A 22,455-nucleotide genomic window follows, 5' to 3' on the forward strand; every position below is an offset into this window, starting at 1 on the left:
CAACTTCTGCAATGCCAAGCTTTTTTCTTTTTTTCCACCAGGCAAGATGCTCAAATTTTGCCATTGATTTATCAGCCTGGTTAAGAAAATATACTTTATACTTAAGGAGAGTAAAGATAACTGTCAAGTTTGCGATTATGTTTGAATGATAGGCCATGCAGCTGTAAATCCTTGGATATTCACTGCTACTTCATCTTGTTTCCTCACTAATCTTGACAGATCTGTGGCTCCCTCTCCAGAAGTCTTAAATAGTATTGCTTAGTTTTCAAGTGCATGTACACATTACTCTTAACAAACTTCTGGACACTTTCCCTTCAAAAGATTTAACACAATCCTTCCCTTAGCGCTGGCAGGACCACCAGGCAAGTAAACTAAATCAGAGACAAATGAACCCATAAAAGGCCCATCTATAGGGGAAAAAAAAAGTAAGTGTGGTTCTCTCAGGCTTTTTGTAGGCAAAATAGATGCTGAAACAGCAAAAGTTTTTTGAGCCTACAGAGGTAATCTGAGTTGCATCCTGCTGATCCCAAACACAAACCAAAAGCAATTACTTTAGTCCACTTCAAAAGTCTCAGATAAATTACCATTATTCTAGAACCATAACTCACAAATTTCTGAAATCTTCTGAAGTGAGGAGTGACAAAAATGGGCTTAGATGAACATGGAGCATCTGCCTACACAGTAGACCCTATGGGAACAGATTAGTTTTGAAGAACATTCAATTTCAAAACTTTTCTTCATTTAGGATTACCTATGCAAGCCATGAAAAAATATCTCCATGGAGGTCTCAAGAATCCTGCACTGTATTTTCAATCCTTTATTCATTTTTTGCAGCGCAAGATATGAAATGCAGAACGAGGAACCTACCAAATAGACAATATGCAGATCGTTCTCCAGGACAAAGCTTTTCATAGCTCGCTGCAGGTCAGCAAAAATTTCCATGGCTTCAGTTGGTGAAAGAGAAGAGGAAAGAGTAGCTGAGCCAAGATGTGTGGGATGATAAACCTTTGCTGTTAAAAAATAAATAAATAAATAAATAAATAACACATACAGAGAAATTTAAGTGCAAGTTTATATCTCACTTTCAGGTTGCAATGCATTTTATAAATTCTACTGACTTTTCCCAACTGCTTTTTCAAAAAGAAATGGAGTATCTCCCCACTCTGAAGACAGGAAAATGGAAACAATAAAATAAAGATCTTGCATAGAGTCTAAGCTAGTCTTTTTCAGAAGGCAGATCACAAGTCTGGATCCCTCTAACTACTCAGACTAGCACTTACGATAGCTATTTTAACCCCAAAAAAACTGGGAACTCAACTACAATCCCACCAAGGAGTTATTGAACATGCCTTCCTTGAGAGTGTCAAATATATCATTTTCATTAAAAAAGATATACAATGATTCTGTAACAGGAGTTCTTTCTATTACTATAAGAGTCGCATCATTAGTTGTCTTAAGAAAATAGCCCAAAAGAGGACAAAGTGCAGCCTAATATAACAAGTTCTAGAATAGCCTTACACTCTCTCAGAATGTGCCAGTTCTTCTCCATAAAGACAAAAATTATAGTGTGCATACATCCTGGAGTAAAATTTCACCTTCCTTAAAGATAGCTTGGGAATTTGTAGATAAGGATGCATCAGTCTTAGAGGTGACATGCAGAGGCCTTCCAAGAACACTTGCATACAAAAATGATTAAGAAGGTATAAAGTCATCCTCTTGAAAGCTATAACTTCTTGACACATGATTTTTAATAAAAGAAATGCACAGAAGTTCTCATTATAAATTTACATTCAATATCTACCCAGCTGCAGAAGATTTATTGATTCAAATTGCTAACTGCAGGCACTGGTAAGAAACAGAATGGGGAACAGCAACATTACCTAGACAATTCTGTGATTACCTTTCTCATCATCGCCAGAGTCCAGAACCTGAATGAATTCGTTCTCCAGCAGCCATGCTACACAAGCCTCAATAGGTCCATTCTGTGCTTTGTCTTGCTGTTTCTCGTTTCTCCACTTGCTACTGCTCAAGCTGGATGCAAGAAGAGTGCAAGAAGCATAGGTCTGCACATCACTTGGAGTGTTGGCCACTCCTCCCACTATGATCTGTTGAAGAAAGTGACTTGTTCATCTTGCCAGAGAAACAGCAAGATGGAACATTAGATCTGAGAAACAGAGATCGGTGCATTATCTACCCAAGTTTTAAAGAACCAATGAGAGAGAGGAACATGTGGCAAAACAACTGCCAACCTTTAAGGACTTCCCTTGGCAAAAAGTTAGACACCTTATAAAGAAGTTGAAGGGCTAAGCTATGGTGAAAGATTAAAGCTCTTAAAAACTCAGACTGAGTTTTTGAAAATCCTAGCATTTTGAAAGTGAACATAAACATAGTAGCAATGTAGAACTAAGACTAGATGTAGGCATTTTGCTTAGCCAACCCTACTTTTAAAACTTTAGAAGCCAAACTGCAACTTTCTGAAGAAAAAAGGTAACTGAAAAGGAGGAGGTCTCCCAAAAGCTTTCAGTATAGTGAAGTTGTCTCAATAAATCTGAGTGCTACATCCTATGATTGTTTTCCTGATTTAGAGTGATTTTTCCTTTGGATCTTTTTTTCCACATAATCGCTTTTTTCCTTGCGAGTCACTTACATGTGTGTGTCTTCCCTGAGATAGCAAAGCGTTTAACTAGAAACTCTATTTCATGGTTTCAGTAGATTTCTTTCATGTAATAAAGCACCCCCAACCAGAAGAGAAGCCATCTTTAGGTAGTTCTTATATAAAAAAAATGCATTTAGCAATTCCATTGGTCCAGTAAGAATTCTAAACCTCTAAACCTATGGAATCACAACCAAGTTCTAAGTACCACAGCAGTTTCACCAAAAAAAAAAAAAAAAAAGTAGGAATAGAACATCAAAAAAGAACTCTTAAAATGTCTACGTTCAGCTCAAGCCCAAAAACAACTTTGGAAAAGGAGATAAGCTCACCTATGTGAACCCTTTTGTTCCTTTTTACTTCTGTGCAAGGAAGGGTAAAGGGAGCAAATGTAGTACAATGTCTCTTTGTTTAGCAAAAACTTATTCACAAAATTTCAATCAATTCTCTGCAAAAGAGGTAGATAACTTGTGGGGTGAAATAAGGAACTCTTTAAGGTTCTACAAATGTCCTTGTGGCCTAATTCAGTCTACAAAGCCTCAGGAAACAGTAATGTACCAGCACCTCCCAGTAAAGACTGTCAGATCACGTGTGAAGGTTAAGAATTACACACTTCTGCCTGTGGTTTGAGCATATATAAATGAAAAAGCAAGCCTTAATAACTCGTCAGAGTATGTTTATGTCAAAACCTCTCTGGCAAGCAAAGACTGCTGTATGCAAAACAAAATGCTAATATTGCAGCAAGCTGGCAGACCCAAGTAACTTTTTCTGAAGCTGCTTGTGTTGACAAGAGAGGGGGAAAAAAAGCCACATAAAAGATTTGATGGTGTCACAAAAGAAATCATCCTAACACTGCAAGCACTGTTCTACATCCTCTCCGCGTCCAGTACCTCAAGTATTGCTCGCTTCATGCTTGAAGTAACACCTTCCCCTTCTCTTCTAAGCAAACAACTGCAAACAGGCTTGAGAGATCCCTGAAGTAGAGCAGTTCCTTTTGATCTTTCTGAGGGCTTGCAAACTAAAATGCTCTCACCTATACGGGGAAAAATGAAAGAAGAAAACACATTAATGACCTCCATATCACATCTAAGCACTGTAATAGCTACTTACAGTTCATTGAGGACATATTATTGGAATGGAACACTTAAGTTACTATTGAAAAAGCTGGAAAAAAAAAAAAGATAAAAACTATTTCAATCTTGAACAGCATATAGCCATTGCTATTTAAGGACTCACTGATGCATAATACTTAAGAATTAAAAGCTCAGAGCAGTACAAAGTTACATTAGGCAGGTCAGGGTCTTCCCAAATCAGCTTTTGCCATCACCAGTGACAGGGACTCCATAGATTCTCTAAGCACCTGCTTTGCTGTTGAACCACTCTCACTTCTTGTTCTGGAACTGACTGGAACAGTGATGCACAGTGGCATCTATTTTATTTTGCATTATATTATTAAACTGAAAAGATTCTCAAAATTTGGAAGAAAACATACAAGCTGCACAGCACTTTGGGAGTTTGCATTAAGACAACTAGCTTCCATTCCCAAAATGAAGTAACATAGATAACAAAGTAATTCAAAAAATCATTGAAGTTATTAATCTAAGAAACAACACATTCTTCGAACTTTCATAAATGCATACATGCTTGCATATATATGTATATACATACATACACATGTGAAATCTTAGGTATCCTGAATGGTTTCCTCTGAAAGTATATCTGAATATACCTTACCTAACAATGTCTAACATAGAATTTTAAAGTTAATCCTGAAATAATGTGGGAGACAAAAAAGGTGAGCTGTGAAACAAAAATAAAAATAATGAGTTAATGTATTTATGAGATAAGAGTACAAACCACAGGGGGGAAATGCAGTGGTCAAAAAAGAAGTTTTTTTTCAACAAAACTATTTAAGAGAAACTAGGTCCCTGAGAGACATAGCTAGTGAGAAGCTTTGTCAATTAGAATAGAATAAATAAATTTCAGGCAAGATGAGCTTTTCTTTGACCAACAAAGAGAGCATTAGATTTGGATTAGCTGGACAGAAAATTTGGTTTATGACAACTGCTTAAGATTTAAGTGCACGTAGCCTGGACGCCAAAGTCATTTTGGCTGTCGTTATCTTAGTAACATCCTAGGAATGTTAAATTAGGGTAATACGGTAGCCACCAAAGGATGCTCAGAGAATGTCTCTTTGGGATTTGTTTATCCTGCCGTGTGAAACTTTTGACATCCATTGACCCTGTGCTTTTGCCAGAGAGTATAGAAGATATAACAAACCACCTATAAGCATTGTTTTGTGAAATGATGGCAATGACGAACCTTAACTCATTTCTTTTTGATGTGACCTACAGCTCCCTATCACAACTTTGACTCCTCAGCATGATAAACATACAAGATGGGTGTCCACTCGGCCCTATGTTATCTGACAGCCATTTAAGATTCGGGTGGAACCCTTCCCCAAGATGCCACTGACAACTTAAAGCCAGTAACTGCAACTTAGCAAATAGCTGAGAGAGAGAATGGACACAATAAAAAGAAACTAAACTGCTCTAATATTCCTTATTGAACACTGCAGATGAGAGGAAAAGTCTAGATTAGGATCAGATTAAACAAACACCAGAAGACTCTGGCTACCTAGACAAAAAACTCCATTAAACCAAAAAGGCCCTACTATGTTATCTACCTTTACCATCTAATTTTGCATTTCTGTAGCTAACTCATTCAACATACTTATGTATCTCTCTACCTATGAATGGAAAAGAACTGAATCCGTAGCCTAGCTTCTAGCTTTTGTTCACCAATATTGAACAGCTTTACCTGTTTCACCTTGGGAACCGGGTAGTTTTGATGAATGCAAAAAGAATCCAATTTCATTTTCTAAAATAATGTTTTTAAATTACCATCCAATCAGAAAAAAAAAAAAATCAAAACCTGAAACAATCCAACGCTGCAATGCTTGGAAAACCAAATCAACAACAACAACAAAAAAAACTTCAACCAAGCATCAATTAACTTCTGATTAACTTCTGTCTGTCAGCTGAATTTCATATCTACATATGGCATTTTTTCCAGCTGAAGTTGCTGTCCTCCTATTCTGTGGAAGAGTAGCAGCTGGTAATGTAGCTTTATGTTCTCATCCAAAACACTACACAGAGTGGGAAAAAATGGTACATTCATGAAGCTCATCAGCATAAAATCAACTGCTTACTGTGCAAAACAGACAGTCACATCAGAACTGTCAAAAAGGGTACTAATTATTGTGACTTGAAGGGGAAAAAAAGAAGAAACTTCAAGGAATTATTTTATGCTCAAATGACAAAGTCTGGAAAATTTCAAAGTACAGCATGCAGCTGTCCTTTTCTTTAACGTATGGGGATAGCTCATAGAGATATAGGTCACAAAACGCTGGGTTGCTATGCTACTCCAGCAAAAATAGAAAGTCAAATATAAGAACAGTCTGCTTACATAGGGTTCCAGCAAGCACCAATCAAACCATCAGCAGGACAAATCTCACTTCCTGCATCTACTGAACTTCGCATTCTCCATTGTGTTTACATTTGTAGAACACAATTTTTCCAAATGGCATCAAGAAAGAAATTTCCATCACAAATTAAAATAACAGGCAGGATCACTCTTTTGAACATCAATTAGTGCCACTGTATGCATGAAGACACCGTGTTATCTATGATCAACCCTCTACATTTCCTTGTCTCTTTGTAGCATTCAAGATCCATAAAAATCACTGTTAAGTTTAGTGGAAGTTTAATAAACCCAAATTAGAACTTCAGACAACAAAAGGAATTTGTCAAATTATGGTTGTAGACTTTCAATGCATTTCTTAAATTTTAGGCCTGTCCATTGGGAATTTACTGTAAATTTTCTCACTGAAACTGTAAATGCTTTCATGAACTGACCGTGTATCACAGAATTAAAGTCAACTGAACAGAGCCTTAGAAGATAACAAGAATTCAAAGAAGAAAATAACCCGTTCCTGAAGTAACTGACATGCAAATACCAAAGTCAGTTTCATACAGTGAAAAGAATCCTCTGGGAATTACAATTTTTACTCCATTAATACCAAACAAATTCATCTTGATTAACTTAATCATACTGAATACCAAAGGAATTCATCATGATTAGTCACTAATTGCAAAGCATTGCCCTGGATTTAATCAGGTTAACACTGTTCTTCGGGAATGTTAATAAAGCCTCTGCTTACCCTCTGTGTCTACTCCTTTCCTGCCAGCCCTGCCAGCCATCTGCTTGTAAGTGAGGATGTCCAGCAGTTTGCCACCAAACATGGGAGTTCGTATAATTACTCGGCGTGCAGGCAAATTCACTCCAGAAGAGAGAGTGGATGTTGCTGCTAGAACTCTAATCAAGCCCTGGCGAAAGGCTCCTTCAATTATGTCCCGTTCATCAAAAGTAAGACCTGAAGAAAGATAACTTTTAGCAAACCCAGTAATAGTGAAATTGCATTTGAAAGCTAATAATATTACTGTCAAGCAAGAAGAAGAACAAACAAATTCAATGAACATTTACCATTCCGAGTTAGGAACTAGACTTGCAACACTACCTCAGTTAACTTCTTTCAATGCATAATTGAATCAAAATTTCTATGAAGTTTTCATGATTTAATTGATAGTAATGGATATAAATTAGGTTTTCTAAGGTATTTGTACACACTGGAGTAAGAAGAACTGCCTACTACATATTTACATGCACTGCAAGTAAATAAATACAATGAAAAGAAGAAAGCTTGATGTAACACACAGTAAGGAACTAGGATTTAGTCATTCGCTGTCCTGACCCTGGAATCCTTCATCATTATCTCCATTCTGTGTTACAGGACTAATATGCATCTTTCTACACTCCTTGGGGACTGCAGTCCAAGTCTACTCTTGAGAGGAAAAAAAAAATACACTGTAAGCATTTGGAGTTATGCCCCTTACATATTCAATGCCATAGATACTGTTGTATCTTCCACAGTTGGTCCTTTCTCTCAGTGAATCAACACGTTACGTGCACAATTAACTACCTAAATAAAAAAAAGATCTAGCCAGAAGCACTAGCAGTGCATTCTCCTTTTATTTTCATTTTCATTGTTAGATTTCTTCTTTTTACTCATCTGTTTCAGTATTAAGTTCAAGAAAATTTTTCTGAAATACCATAGCGGCTTTAGGGAGGACTTGAAACTGCCTGAGCTGCAAATCAGTTAATTTTTCAGGTATTACAGATAAATTTTTAAGTTGTATCTAAGAAGTTTTTGTTATCTAACACAACAGAGAGAAGATTCATCATAACAATTATTAAGTGAATTAAATCTTTGTCCACAGTAAAAGAATTTCAAGTTTACCTCTAACTGAGAAATAATTGAAGTATCTAATTTATGTAATAAGCTACGTAATGCTTCAAAAAGAAACTGGTAAATTGCTGATAACTACAGCACTAAGAACCCAAATGACTTGACAATTACGGAATTCAAGACCAAGATATTCAGGAATACCTGCATGATGAAATGCCACTCCCCATGGCAAAGTACGTTGGAGCACAGAATCCAGACCTGATAGGGAGCGTTTTAGCTGATCCAGGACCTCATCTATTCCTTCTCTGTCCACAACAACTGGGGAAAGGGATGAGTTTCTTGCACAACCTTGAGAGAGAAAATATCTTTATCGTTTCTACTAAAATTAATTTGCATTAAAGGCACTGCATGTACCACAGTCTTTTATTAACTACTTTTCTCTTACTGTCAGCTTGTTGCAAACTGTAGAATTCCCTGGCAATGATGTCCGCCAGCTTCTCACACCAATTCTTGGATGGACAGAAGAGCAGAACTGAATGGCCATCACAAACAGTCTCATAACACAGGCTCACAATATGGTCTTCATCTCCCTGAAGTGAGACACAATATTTTCAATGCAATCTCACACTGCACAGGGTCCGTAAATGCTGCCACTGTTCAGTGCCATAGTAACAATTTTCTATTAAAAATTGGAGAGGGGAACAAGTAAAGAAGATGGAGCACTGTCATCTTGGTTTCTGTCTTGCTTTCGGAAGTCTAGGCGCTAGTACAACCTATAGTTGGGGACCACCTTAGACCTAACCACAAATAAATCTAAGGTTTTATGTCTTGCTTTTTTAATCTGTTTCTGATTGAACACTACACAGTGCACAGAAATTCACAGTGCAACTACCATGTCGTGGCTAACAGCAGTGAGAAACAACAAGGTGCACATTACAGAGGGATGCACTGTATGCTGTCATCAGTGAGGAAACTGGTTTTCATACCACACAATGTAAAGGCACCTTGCTTACTCCCCTGAGGACTCCTACAGCCAATGGAAAGAAACAAGCTCCTGCAGACAAGACCAAAAACCATTGCTTTAAACTTCAGAAGAGCTCTGAAGTAAAACATTCCTCTGCACTAACTAAGAAGGAAGACTTAACTTGGCTGGCTAAACTAAAAGCATGAGGTGCAGTAGTCTGAGCATCCCCAATAAGAGGCACCCAGAAAGCACTGCTGACTAAAGATTGAGAGTAAATATATGGACGTGCATGCAAAGCCCTACCATTTACAGCCTGTCTTTTTGGTTACAAGACCCTAAGAGAGTTCCTGCAACAATCTTGCTTGGCTAAGCCAGCCAGATTCTCTTCCAGCAAGGCCAAAGGAAGGAAGAGAAAAAAGGTAAGAGTAAGGTAAGTAATTAAAAGCAGTGAAATACAAATGAAAACAGGAGACCAAAGGCAAGAACTGTACATATGTATTTAAGGATATGAAAGTTGCATAAGGATTCACCCAAATTCAACAGAAGTGGTGAGCTCATCACGTTCTGTTCTGTGCCCCAAAGTGGGCCAAGAAAGAGTAGTGTGAAGGTCCAGTGATAGATTTCAAGCTCAAGAGGATTGCCTGGTCTTATAAAAGAAGTTAAATCCCTTAAAGTGTTGAGTCATAAGCCTAGTTTAGTACCTATCCAAAGCAACTACTTCAAAACATATCTGGAGAAGGAAATACAACATCACCTTATCAATATGGCTACATAAACGTAAGCTTCGAGATATTCTTGTCACAAACGTTTCTATTTTTTTTTCCAGGATCCTTTTTCTTTGCTGTGCCACCATGCTACTGATGTTTGTGCATATGAGAGCTGGGTACTTTCAAAATATTGCTGCCATTTAGCCCATATTGTCCAACTATTAGACTAGTTTATCTAGACACAGAGCAACTAGTTTATTTAGACACAGAGCAGTTTGGAGGACTGGGAAGAAAATTCACACCTCAAAGACTCCACAGAAGAGGAATCTACAAGCAGGAAATGCACGTTTTTTCATTTCTATCCATTTGGTTCTTCAAGTCAGATTCAAGAAACCTAAAGGACTTCATGACTGTGTTTGTTCAAAAAAAATTAAAAACATACTAGAAGCTGTCTTTTTAACTTTAGCTGTAGAAAAGGTCCCAAAGACACTGCTCAGAGTTTTGTTACCTTCAGTTGAAGTTTGGGCTGGAATTCTCGCACCAGGTTCATGGAAGAGTCATAAATGTTGTTGCCAATTTTCACCCACTCCATGAGGGGCACAGGGCGAAAATCCGTACAGTACAACTCTGCATCTAACCATGAGGCTAGCACTCCCAAGTTAGGGAGGGTAGCACTCATGCCTACTATCTGTACCCCTCCAAAACCATGGCCAGTTGTCTTTGTCCGTCTGGAAGTGGTTAAAAGAAAATTAAAGTTAGTAACAAGTCAAGCTACTCTTCTGCAAAACAGCATTCAGAGAAAATGAACCCAGTCTATTTCCTTCATGAGTCTAAAGTCCAAAGCTTTGTTTTTAAGCTTTATGAAGAAGAAACAAGTCATACTCCACTCTTAGCGAACACAATGAAAAGCTATGTGTTCTTTACAAGATAATTCAAATTTTTGTCATTTTGAACCTAAATCTTAAGCTTCTTTAAGCAACAACAGCTAGAAACTGACTGCATATTTGGAGAAACTGAAAACAAACAAATTAACTATTTCTTTGTCATTAATAAGAGCATGCAAATAAAAGCATGGCTCAGTCTCCACTGCAGTCTGTCTACACGAAATGCCTTAATTAAGATACCCATTCGTCTCAATTTTAGGATAAATAATAACAAATTAAGGTCTTCCTAGAGTTGGGAACCAAAGCCCTTAGTTCAGTAAAGAAGAAAGCAGCTTCAGTTCTCAAAGTGCTGAGCAACTGCTTCCATTCAAGTCAGTGGGAAACAATCAACTCTTAACAGACCTGAAAACACAAAGCTTTAGACACCCAAATGTATACTTTAATTCAGGCTTCTAAATTCACATGACAGGCATGTTTTGTTTTGTTTTCTTTTTCTGCTTCTAAGCCAACATTTTACATCCACTAACTGGTATTGTTCATCCATGCCCTTAGCCACAAATTGAGACTTTAAAAAATAAAAAGGACAGAAAAAATAATGTGAGCTCACAGATGGCCTGAACCTTCTTAGAAGATCCTGGTAATCCTGGAAAAGGCAATATAGGGGAAACAAGACTACCCCAAAGCTAGGATAAAAAACCCTGGTCGCTTATGAGACAGAAATAAGGAAGATATGGAGAAGCAGAACCTCTTTCCCAAGCTCTTCAAGCATTTGCTAGCATAGCAATCCCCCATCAGGGATTAAAAAAAATCCAGTTCCACGACATTCTTTTGGACTGGAGGTGTGAAAAATCTGCTCCAGAATTTATCTTACTTAGTCTGTGAAAGCCTTGCTGAGAAGCAATGGCACTCATGCTGGCCACGACTATCAGATAATATTTTCTGGTCCAATGACACAGCACCATACTTCAGCAGGATGTCCAGTTAACCACTTTAAAAGCTTTTAAAAGCACTCAACATTCTGCTAACTGGTCAGGTTGGACTGCATTTAAAGAATTTGGATAAAGGGGCTCCTGTTAAAAAATAAAAGCATCAAAGAAAAACAACATCAAAAAGGTCACTTCCATCCTGTCAGCAAGTGGTATGGGGAAGCACCAACAATTTGACCTTGACAGAGAGATAAAAGATCTGGGCCCTAGTGCCTATACGGTGAAGGCTGAATTATTTCATCTTCCTTCAAACATTCCTTGATGTACCTGGTCTTGCCTGACATGTTTTTTCCTTCTTGGTTCTTCAGAGGAATGGAGAAAATCCGAGAACTGTCCTGTATTTGTCCTGCAGGTGCATGATAAGCCAAGGGAAAAACAGTGGCAAAGCAACTCATGATGCTCTTAAGTATACTGAAGAATACTGGCTTCCAAACCAAGAAAATACTCAGAGATGATTCAACCCTGAGCACTGCTGGATCCTGGAAATCAGGATGGGAAATGCTGGTTAAAAGATCCAGCAAAGAGACTAGTGTCAAAAAGACAGTTCCCCTACAACTGAAGAGGCTTAGCATAACTCACAAGACAGGAAGCAGCAGTGAAAAGCTGGCAAAATCTGAGTTTTGGTGCATAGGAACAGCTGATTTTGACCCTTCTGTCAGCTTAACTGGTAAAAATTAAGATGACTGATATACCATTTCCTCCTTTTGCCTTTGTCTAGGAAAAATATTAAAAGAAGTCTGAAGTTTTGTGGTGTTTTTTGTTTGTTTGTTTCTTTGGGTTTGTTTTTAATAAATAGGCTAAAAAAATAAAGGAAAACTTCACCTTCTTTCTTTTTTTTTGATAGAATGAATCCCATGATAGCATCAAAATTAAAAACCATGAGGAAAAGAGGTTTTGACTACAACAGCAGGCCCCTGGAGGGGTGATATGATGAGACCTTAATAACCAAAATAGTCTAGGTCATCACTCACATAAAAACCCTGGAGCTAACCCAAATTCCCAATTATCTGGAGAACAAAATATTTAAGCCATCCATAATTTAGTGTTATAAGATAAAATATCCTGGTCCACTCACCGTTTTGCAGCCTTCTCTGTAACGTATCGAACTTTGGTCAGAAGGAGCTCCAACAGATATCCTCGATGAGAGTCTCCCAGCATATGCAACTCATCCACAACCACAACTCCTATAAAGAGAAGCGCTCAGGTTATAACTGATAAACCTCCAAACTAAGAACAGATAGCCTCAGATTTCCTTTAACACTCCACATGATTAAGGGAAATTTAAATTCACAAACCCAGCTGTGCTTACCAACACAGTTATGACTTTCTTCTGTCACTGGTTCTTTTAAGAGATACATATAATGACCAATGATAGGACATTTCACTTACCACAACCTACCATACAAAATACCCAGCTTCTGAAAACAAAAAATAGGTTGAGTTGCTACAATCTGGTCACCATGCAAAACAGTATTTTAGCATCTGTACCATTTGCAAGTAAAAGTCACCAAGGCCTCAGAGTATCTGGAAGGAAATACTCCAATGCCCTTAATATGCTAGTCAAAAGCTTTGTTGCCATCACGATCTCACATAAAAACATCACTCCTTCACCATACAGTGATGTCAGTAAAAAAAGGCAAAGAAACCTAGAGCAGGTGACCTGGCAGAGACGGCTTCCTATTATAACTTTTCTCACCCACCAAACCAGAATGAGCTCTGCTATTTAATTCTGGCTTTCTAGTGAAAAAAAAAATCCTTATGTGACTGTTATATCTGTTGTCCTCCTACCTCCTGCAAGTAACTTTTTAATCTATCAGCCGCTTCCATAAAATGTGAAAGATGGGTAGAAATACTGAAAAGAATACTGACTGAAAAGCTTTCTGAATATCAGCATCTAGAGGAGACTGGGGTCTCTTTGCTTCTTAGAGGAAAAAACACAGAGCCACCACATCTTAGCCACCCAGCACACCTCCTGCATACATCCCAACCTGTAGCAATATGTAGATTTTCTGACCAGAAGACAGCGCCACAGGGATATGGAAAATGCTGAAGGAAGGTTTAAAAAAAAAAAAAAAAAAAAAAAAAAGGGAAAAATAAAAGAAGGCAGGTCATAGAGGACACTGGGTTTCATTAGTTCTGCTGCTGTGGAGCTTTTGTTTTTGCTGGAGCTATGAAATATCTTTCTGATACAGCAAAAATAGCAGGAACTTAAGGGCAAGAGTGACTTTCTATTACCTACTTCAATGCTATTTTTCCCTCTCTTTTTTTTTTCTCTCCTTCCTACATATGTTCCTTCTGTTTTCTCTTCCCTTCTCTTTCAAGCCACTGAAGTTAGAAGAGTACTGCACTTCTCCAACAGCCTCTTTTACAAACTCCCACCCAGCCAGCTCCTCCATCTTCCTCTACTTCCTCTATTCTGTGCTCGTGAAAACTTGCAATTCATTGATCACCAAAGAGACAATTATTCAGCTACCAGAAAAAAAGCTTCCCTCTGCTTCCCCATCCAATAATCTGACTGAATTTTTCCAGTAACTGAGATATGACAGCGTAATGGAGTACCTCCTAAAGAAAAATTCATACACCTTACCTTTCCAGTCTTTGCACCAAGCAGCAGCACACTGTGCTTCCTGAAATGAAGTATAAGACTAGTGGTATCTACAGGCCAAAACATGGGGAATGTCACTGTTCTTCAGACGGACCACATGTTCTATACTTTCTACTGCTACTCAGCTATAAAAAAAATATATTTATACCCACACTAAAGTTGAGCACTGTGTTACCTCAGCAGTCTCTAAGCTGATGAGACCTGACCGTCACACGATGCACACAGCTCTTCTCTCTTCAAGCAGTACTCAGAAGGCACCCACTGGGATAACATAGCAGGAGCCATCAGGCAAACTATTTTTCACAAAGCTATCCTTATCTTAAAAATGGAATTGCAGCCAAGGAAGACTACAGGTCCCAGCATGCAATGGCGTTTTTTACTCAGCAACGAGCTCAGGAGTGCGATTAGGGCCATAATTGCATCATTCTGCATTGCTACTGAAAATTAGGCCACCTTCAGTGTCTACTGTCTGTCTGCAAATTAGGTGTGTCTAGCAGACTGCTGACAAAAAATGAATAAAATATTAGAAGTACCTGAAAGATCTCACACATGGTTATTCTAGAATAACTAGACTACTTTAAGTCCGCATCCAGTTTAAAATTAAAAAGTTCTTAAAGACAGTGGGGGAGAAATTGATTTTTTCTATTAAATGAAAAGAACCTACTTTTATTTATTCAAGTTTAAATTAAGAAAAGATACAAGTATCACAACTCCATGTTACATATCCATTATTCCCAGCTGACATGTTGAGAAGGAAGCAGATTCTTCTCTAATCTGGTCTCCCAAAAATTTCTTTAGCGTCAGTGTCAAGAGGCTGAACAACAACAAGAGGAACAGCGTTCCTTGTGTACCTGGATGTTCAAAACTGACACATGGTATATAATAATTAGCAACACAGAATTGCTTTTAACTGCTTCATACAGCAAAGAGAGCTCTGCCAGGCGGAGGATCTGAATTGCTCTCAACAACTTCCAAAGGCAACGTGAGCTGTCAGCAGGGGGTTGACATCAACAAAAGGAACAGCTCGAGCTTTAGATGGAATCCAGCCAGAATTGCAGAATTGCAGTCATCTCCCAATAACTCATCTCAAAAGATAAAACACCCTTGTTACGAAGTGGTCTAAATTTAGAATTAATTAGAAGGCAATGTACAATCTTCCAGTATTAGACAAGCTTGCTTTAGGTGAGAGTTAAAAAGGCATTTTCAGCTCCTGCCTTTATTTTACAGCTTTTATGAAGATGCATCTCCAAATAGAAAATTTGTCGGTTTTTTAAACTAAAATTGAATTTTCAAATTACTTTCAAATAAGCACACAAAGAAGAAAAATTACTCTTATTTCAGCTGTATGGTCATGTTGGGACACAAGGGAAAAAGAGGGTTGCAGTAGAGGTGTTTTCAAATAGTGTAAGAAAAATGTAATGCTTTAAAGAGGTACCAGTGCTGGGGATGTAATACTGAAACTCAAATCCTGCATTCATGTGCCTGGTTCTACTGCTTTGTGAGAAGAATGTGCCAGCAAAGAGTCACATATCTGTTGGTACTCGGAGTTATATGACTCATCTCAGGCACATTCTTCTCACAAAGGACAAAAAAAGATGTAGTGATGGAGTGGAGGTGCCAACCAAAGGAATTTGGCATATCCCCAGCTTCTGAAAGATGCTATTATTAAACAATACATCTTAGTACACTGGGTATGTTTGTAAGGCACCCAAATCAACATAAATGAGGATATTATGACCCCACTCGTTGCCTTGTGCTGGCAGTACAGCACGTAGTGTGCTGACCTAGCATCAAACTAGCCCTATTTAAAACAAACAAACAAACAAAAAAATAAATGAAGTAGCAAACTTTGAGCCATATATTTAAATAACTAACCGCATGATCATCAGTTCTCTTGCAAAGGAAGGGATGAAGATATGCAATTGAGAATTGGGTCAGACTGCAGCAGCTTCAATTGAAATGATTTTAAAATTCTGCACAGCCATGGTCATCTACTCATCTTACAGCCCACTGGCAGCCTAAGAATTCATGGTGATTGTCCTGGTTCCAGCCCCTGTAGTCCAGGTGTGAATGTGTTATCCCATGTGTTATCTCTCACGCTCTTATAAAATCTGCAAAGCTTTCTTTCCCTTATTCTCTATTGTGTGTTTAAACAACTTTTCTGGTATACAATGGTAAAGGATATTATGATACCAGATGAACATGGCACAGCAGTTTTACAGGTGGAAGTCTCAGAGCAGTTTGACACTCATCTAGCTTTCCAATTTTTGTATTTTTAACATAAAGCTATGTTACAGGCCAGATCAAAGATGGGAAGCATTACTATGCAAAATACAACTGGATATAGTTTTACTGAAGAGACAAAGAGAACAATCATCTAATTGAGCTAGGAAAACATGACACTTGCCAAGTACATATTAGAAACACAGGGCTTCCTCAGGTTTTATGTCTCCTCCTAAGCACTAAATGGACACCACCATTATCTGTGGTTATCAAGACCATAGTGGCCCAGAAGTCTACTGTGCAAAGCCAGAGGACTTTTGAGCTGACTACAAGACAGAGATGAGTGCCACATCCCTTCTAGTCACCATGCCTACCCAGTGCAACTCCAAATATTCATTATTTGGACCCCAACAAGCACTGAAAATAATTCCTGCTCTTCTTTGAGCTAACTGAAGGTAAACCATTAATGACATACATACACAACCTCTGTCCCAAACAAACAGAAAATTCTTGGAGTCAAACACATCGTAGACTTATTACTTGTAATACACAATAAATGTTTGTTCATTGTCTTTTGTAAAAACAAGGAGTTCTGTTTGAGGAACGGGAGTTGTGAAAACTCCCTGCTGAAGTAAGGAGCTGTATAATGCTTAGCTAGACACTATGAAAATTCCTTTGCTTAATGTAACAAAAAAAAGAACCCTCTCCCCTTCTCTCCTTCTGCATCTCAGTAGCCTCTTTTGTTCAAAAAACACTGCTGCAAAGTTCATGTAACCATCTCCTGATAAGTTGTTAAACTAGTGTATCAACATCTTGCCTTCCTGTCTCACGCTGGGCCAACATGACCAAATAAAGAAAGAAGTTGAACCACAACGCCGAGGAAGACTACGGCCTTCATCTTCACGACCACCAGAGGGACAGAGACGACCCCCTAGCAACAGTGCGCGCAGTCGCAGAACATACCCGGACGTGCTGCGTAATCCTGAAATCACCAAGATATAAAAAGGGACCCTGGGGGGGGTGAGGTGCGCGCCGTTGGCAGAGCCGAGACTCCCCGGCCGCCCAGCGCTGTTTTGCTTGCTGTTGCTTACTCAATAAATTCCTTTCTATTATTAATGCAATGCTCTCTGAAAATTAATTAAGGGGGCAACTTATAACATTACTCAATTTCATTAATTAGAATATATTTTCTCACTGTGAGAATCACTGCTTATTGCAAATAATCTGTCCGTGGATTGTCATCCACGTCAGACAAACTAAAGCTGCAATTTTACCTACTCGCTCCCCAGTCACTGAGCTAGGTAGAACAGTCCAGACTGAGTTCCTAAATCCAAATCAGACAGGCTCTGGATGAAGAAAAATTGTTCTGCTTTCCTGTACAGCTTGTCTGCTGCATAGGAAACAGAGCAAACGCAAACGATCCCATAATTCCACATGTACTCAGATTATGTAAAAGAAAAAGCTCATCCCCCCAGTGGTGAGGCAGTAGCATTTTACCTAGCGAGTCCATTTGGTTTTCCTCTATTAGTCTATTGATGAGGCCATTGGCTTTCTCAATGGTGCAGACAGCAACATCCAGAGAAGAGAAACGTCCAGCTGGAGAGATGCTTCCCATGTAGCCTTCAACTTTCACATCCACCTCCTGAAACAGGGCCTGTTTTCCAATGACAGAATGTAGTGCCAAAGTTACAAATGAATTTTGACCAATGCTTGCTGGAATCACATAAAGACTGCATCCTACAACCACAATCCCTAACACTTATAATGCCAACTAATCAGGTTAAAACTATAACTCAGTCAATTATTACTAATTACCCCACACATCACTGTCATTTTTTTTTTAAGACAGACGAAAAAAATGAAATTTTCATGACTCCCAGATGGAAGTCAAAAAAGAGTGATTCCTTTTCTTCCAATGAGTGTTACTGCATTGCCAAAGCTTGGGCACATTATGCTCTGCATTAACAAAAGGTACAAATATTATGAAGCAGATGGGTAGGATACTATATGATTCCAAGTGTGTGCAGCTAAAGCCAAACCTTAGGCCAGAAGTAGCAGAACACAGCATAGATAACTTTCCAGCTTTACAAGATTAAAGAAAAAGCTTTTCTCCATTATCAACCACTACAAAGTAGCTGCTGCACTTGGTAACATTTCCTAGCAATTTACAAGGTAAAGCTGCCATCTCAGTTTGATAAAATACAAAATATCTTAAGTGTCAGAAACTATAGGAAAAAACACCCACTGATTTTGTTCTCGCTTTTATTAATTTTTATTTGGCACATTAGCTAATGGAAACAGTATTTGATAGGAACACCTTTCAGAAAAAAAAAATTGTTTGTTTTAAAAAGACTGCTTTGCTTCCATTGTATGTTTGTTTCTGAATATCTGAGATGAGGAAGCCCAGACATACCTACATTCTGTCAGAACGTATTTTTAGCAAAGTGAAATCAAAAGCACAACATTCTGCTGGAACACCCAAAGGAAAGCTAAAATAAAAAGTTTCTTTCTGATTATGCTGACACCTCCCCTTTGCAGTGTTTTAGACACAATCTCTAATTAGAAAATTCCTTTTAAGCTTGCATATTATAAAATCTGCTAATGCATGCAAATAACAACAATCTAACAGTCAAAAATAAAATGTTTTAATCTACTCCTTAATTATTTGTTTTATTTTATTTTTAGAAATGTCCCTTTTTTGGCTAAATCTTTCTTTTTTTTTTCCCCCTCAAACTTAATTTAAAATTTGATCTCATTCTACCACAATTAATTTCTGAAATTATATTGCAAAATTATTATTTTTTCCCCTCAAATCCATGCAAAAACTTAATTTTAAAAAGCAACTATAGGCCAGCCATTTCCTCTCTTTGCATGTTACTTACCTGCAGATAACATTTCTTCTCCTTGGCCACAGAGACAAAGGGAAGGATGAAAAGAGCTTTTTTACGGGTCTCCAAGACTCGCTTCAGAATGAGCAATTCTGCAACAAGAGTCTTTCCGGCACTGGTAGGAGCTGAAAAACGTATTTGATTTTTATTATTATTAATTTTTAAAGGAAAAAAAAAACGTCCAAAGAGTAAGCATCATAAAAACAGAACAGAAAACAAGGAGAATTTGGGGCAAAGCTCTTCAATTGATTCCCATCTCACACAGTCACAACTACACTTGTAGTTATCCCAATAAAGGGTCAAGAGATCATGATCCATCAGATCCATGTCTCTCCAATTTAGAGACAAGGATATCATGTGGACTATGATATCATGAGAACCATGGAAGATGTGTAACATAGTGGGGCATAGGCATTACTCAATAATCTGGCCCAATGGCTTCTGCAATCAAGTAATAAAACTCAAATGAACTAAGAAAATCACCCTGCCCCTACTTCTAAGCTGTTCTCGCCCCCCCATTGCTGCTCTGTGACCTTATTCCCATGTAGAGTAGACACCTAAGTTGGTGTTTCCCACAGATTTCTACTACCAGTCCTGCTTCTTTTGCTCCCTGCACCTGAACTAGATTAAGAGAAATGATGAAGGGACTGAAAAAAAATAGATAATAAATAAATTTTTCAGAAGTATTTAAATCTACTATTGCTGGTATCATTCAGTTCCTGGCTGACCTAGCCTGTAAGGAAAGACAGAGTCATCATTAACTGACTCCTAATTATCAGTTTCTAAAGAAACACTAACAGAGAAAATGGAAAAGAAAATCTCTCCTCACATCTGGGAAGGAGACCATCAAGCCAGATCTGAGGTATGGCAACGGAACAGAAAAGAGAAATTTTCTCTTAACAGGTTCTCTCCAGAATAAAGAGGATCTTGACCTTTTATCTGCCAGACTGGCATCATTCGGCAGCAACGTGTTCTTGTGAATGGCACTGGGAAAGTCAGGGGAATCGTTTCTGTGAGATGTTTGCATACCTGAGTAAACCAGGTTCTTTCCTTCCAGAACTTGTCCGAGCATTAGGCATTCTGCTTGCCATTCAAACATCTGCACTACTCCCAGACTGTGATATTTCTCCAGAACTGCTTTTGGAAGACTCCAGCTTGCGAGGAGCAACTTGTCTGCTTGGTCTTCAGGAACATTTACTTGCTGGTATTTCCCTTTGGGTGGAAAGAGGGGAAAAACAAACAAACAAAAAGTATCATCCTGAATCCTCCTTCAATCTGAGGTCATCATTTAGGTCAGATACTTAAATGTCAAACTTCTTTACAAGCTCTGTATTGTGAGGAAAGGTAACAAGAAACTATCTCCCCCATATTTTTCAATATTTCCTATGAGTGTTTTATCCTTCTTCTTATCTCCTGATATCACCTTGTCAATTTCTCCTCGTATTAGGTTTTCCACATTCAAATAATTTCTTCACCAAACTCTCACTCTGATATTTGCTTTTGAGACAGAATAGCCATGACCAAATACAGACTCAAGCAGAATTTCAGCGGTGATTAGTGTAACAGCATTACAAAGTATTTGCCATCTCATCCTTACTCAGGCTGTTTCCTTTTTAGATTATTGCTACTGATCCTTCAGTAATCCTCACAGATTATAGAACTGCCCAAGCTCTTTTTTTGCTTTACAGCTGAATTAAAATAACTAACATAAAACAGGCAGCTCAAGCTACTCTGTACAATGTGTCGCTTCTGTTTTTCAACACTGATTAGTATCTTTACCACATTGCCAGTTCCTCTAGCTTAATTAAGTTCCTTTCTGCTTATTTCTTGTCTTTATAACCCTAGATAACTTTGTGCTGGCTACAAATATTGCCTCATCCCTGGCTCTCCTTTTTTCCAAATCATTAGGATAACTCAACCCTTTTGTCCTTTTCCTCACCTGAGACAGAAAACAGATTTCTGCTCCACAGCGATGCCTCCCCTATCATCCACGACTACTTAGTTCCCATAGCAGCATTTTGCAAAAGACCTCATCGAAGCTATTTGAAAAACAAGTCAGTGTGTGTACTGGCTCTACTGTACCGATTTCTACCAGCACATTCAAAAGAAAAAATCTAAAAGGAATTTTCCACCATTGTTGTAACAGTGGAAGGGCAAGGTAGATCAGAAAAACACTGCCTGCTTATGCTTGTAGTACTATGTACTGTGTAGCATCTAGAACTTATATTCAACATATGAAAAACTGCAACAACCTTCCTGAGGTTAACCCCAACCTAGCAATCACTGGTACTTGACTACTGTCCTGTGCACAAATACATAAAAAAGATGATATAGCTCAGCTCTGTGATAATCAAAACACTATACAAATACTGAACAAAACATTCAGCACTATTGGAAGTGAATAACAGCATGCCACAAGGAGAACAGGCTTCCCATGGGGCATTTAAAGGAGATCGGGTTTGTCTATCCTCGACTGCCACCAGCATGGTAGAATTAGGATTTGTAACCCTATAAAAGAGTCAAACAAAATGCACAAAGGGATCTCAAGCTTCTTTCCTAAAGTTAAAAGCAGTGAACTATGTGTAAAAAGACAGCATGAGTAAAGGATTACACGATTCTAATGTTGGAAGAATACCTTGAGATTAGCACTGAACATGAGCTTCAAAACTTGCGCCTTAGGAAACAAGTTTTAAAGACCCATGTATACAAGCGCACTACTGCACTAACCTCTGTAACCTACTAGAAAAATGCTAAGAAAGTCAAAATGAGAATGAGACACACTGCTGGATTTAAAGCACTGGGCATTTGGACGCATCTGAAGGCAAACCCTTGCAGAATGTGGGGTGAGGGGGACACACTGAGTCCTCCTGGAGGTGTCCTGAGGAGACACGCACATCGCCTCGCTCAGCTCCATTCACAGGAGCTGACAAAACTGCATCTTGCAGCACGTAGCCACGCTGGGGAGAAGACGCTACCTGACTGCAGAAGAGGCTGGGAGATGTAAATCATTTAGAGAGTGATAAAAATATTGTGAGATGAAGTTAGGAAAAGCTGTGTCAAACATGTTGCACGTATAGGTGAGATATCACGCAAAACCACCACACTCCCCTGCCTTTGCAGGTATCAGGGCACTACACAGGAACACTTAATGCGATGTTTTTATATCTAGTCCATTTCACGAGCTTCTTGTGCTCTTGAATCAACTCCAGCCAGGCGCTCCTCCCCGCACCCAGGCCGTAC

General features: G+C 38.5%; 1 protein-coding gene across 5 annotated transcripts in view; it reads right to left on the minus strand.

The window, feature by feature from the left end:
* The window catches only part of POLQ (DNA polymerase theta), a 99,796-nt gene that overhangs the window by 76,052 nt on the left and 1,289 nt on the right, over nt 1-22,455 (minus strand). For all 5 annotated transcript variants that reach the window (XM_068698367.1, XM_068698375.1, XM_068698385.1 and 2 more), the window contains exons 2-12: nt 20,245-20,427; nt 19,210-19,340; nt 17,825-17,981; nt 12,575-12,683; nt 10,138-10,357; nt 8,404-8,548; nt 8,160-8,306; nt 6,873-7,085; nt 3,541-3,683; nt 1,901-2,105; nt 868-1,010 (exon numbers count right to left, since the gene is read on the minus strand). In XM_068698367.1, coding sequence (XP_068554468.1) covers nt 868-1,010; nt 1,901-2,105; nt 3,541-3,683; nt 6,873-7,085; nt 8,160-8,306; nt 8,404-8,548; nt 10,138-10,357; nt 12,575-12,683; nt 17,825-17,981; nt 19,210-19,340; nt 20,245-20,427 — 1,796 coding nt within the window. The remainder of the gene's footprint in view (nt 1-867; nt 1,011-1,900; nt 2,106-3,540; nt 3,684-6,872; nt 7,086-8,159; nt 8,307-8,403; nt 8,549-10,137; nt 10,358-12,574; nt 12,684-17,824; nt 17,982-19,209; nt 19,341-20,244; nt 20,428-22,455) is intronic.

Source organism: Anas acuta, chromosome 1 (genome assembly GCF_963932015.1).
Source record: "Anas acuta chromosome 1, bAnaAcu1.1, whole genome shotgun sequence".
Lineage (NCBI taxonomy): Eukaryota > Metazoa > Chordata > Aves > Anseriformes > Anatidae > Anas > Anas acuta.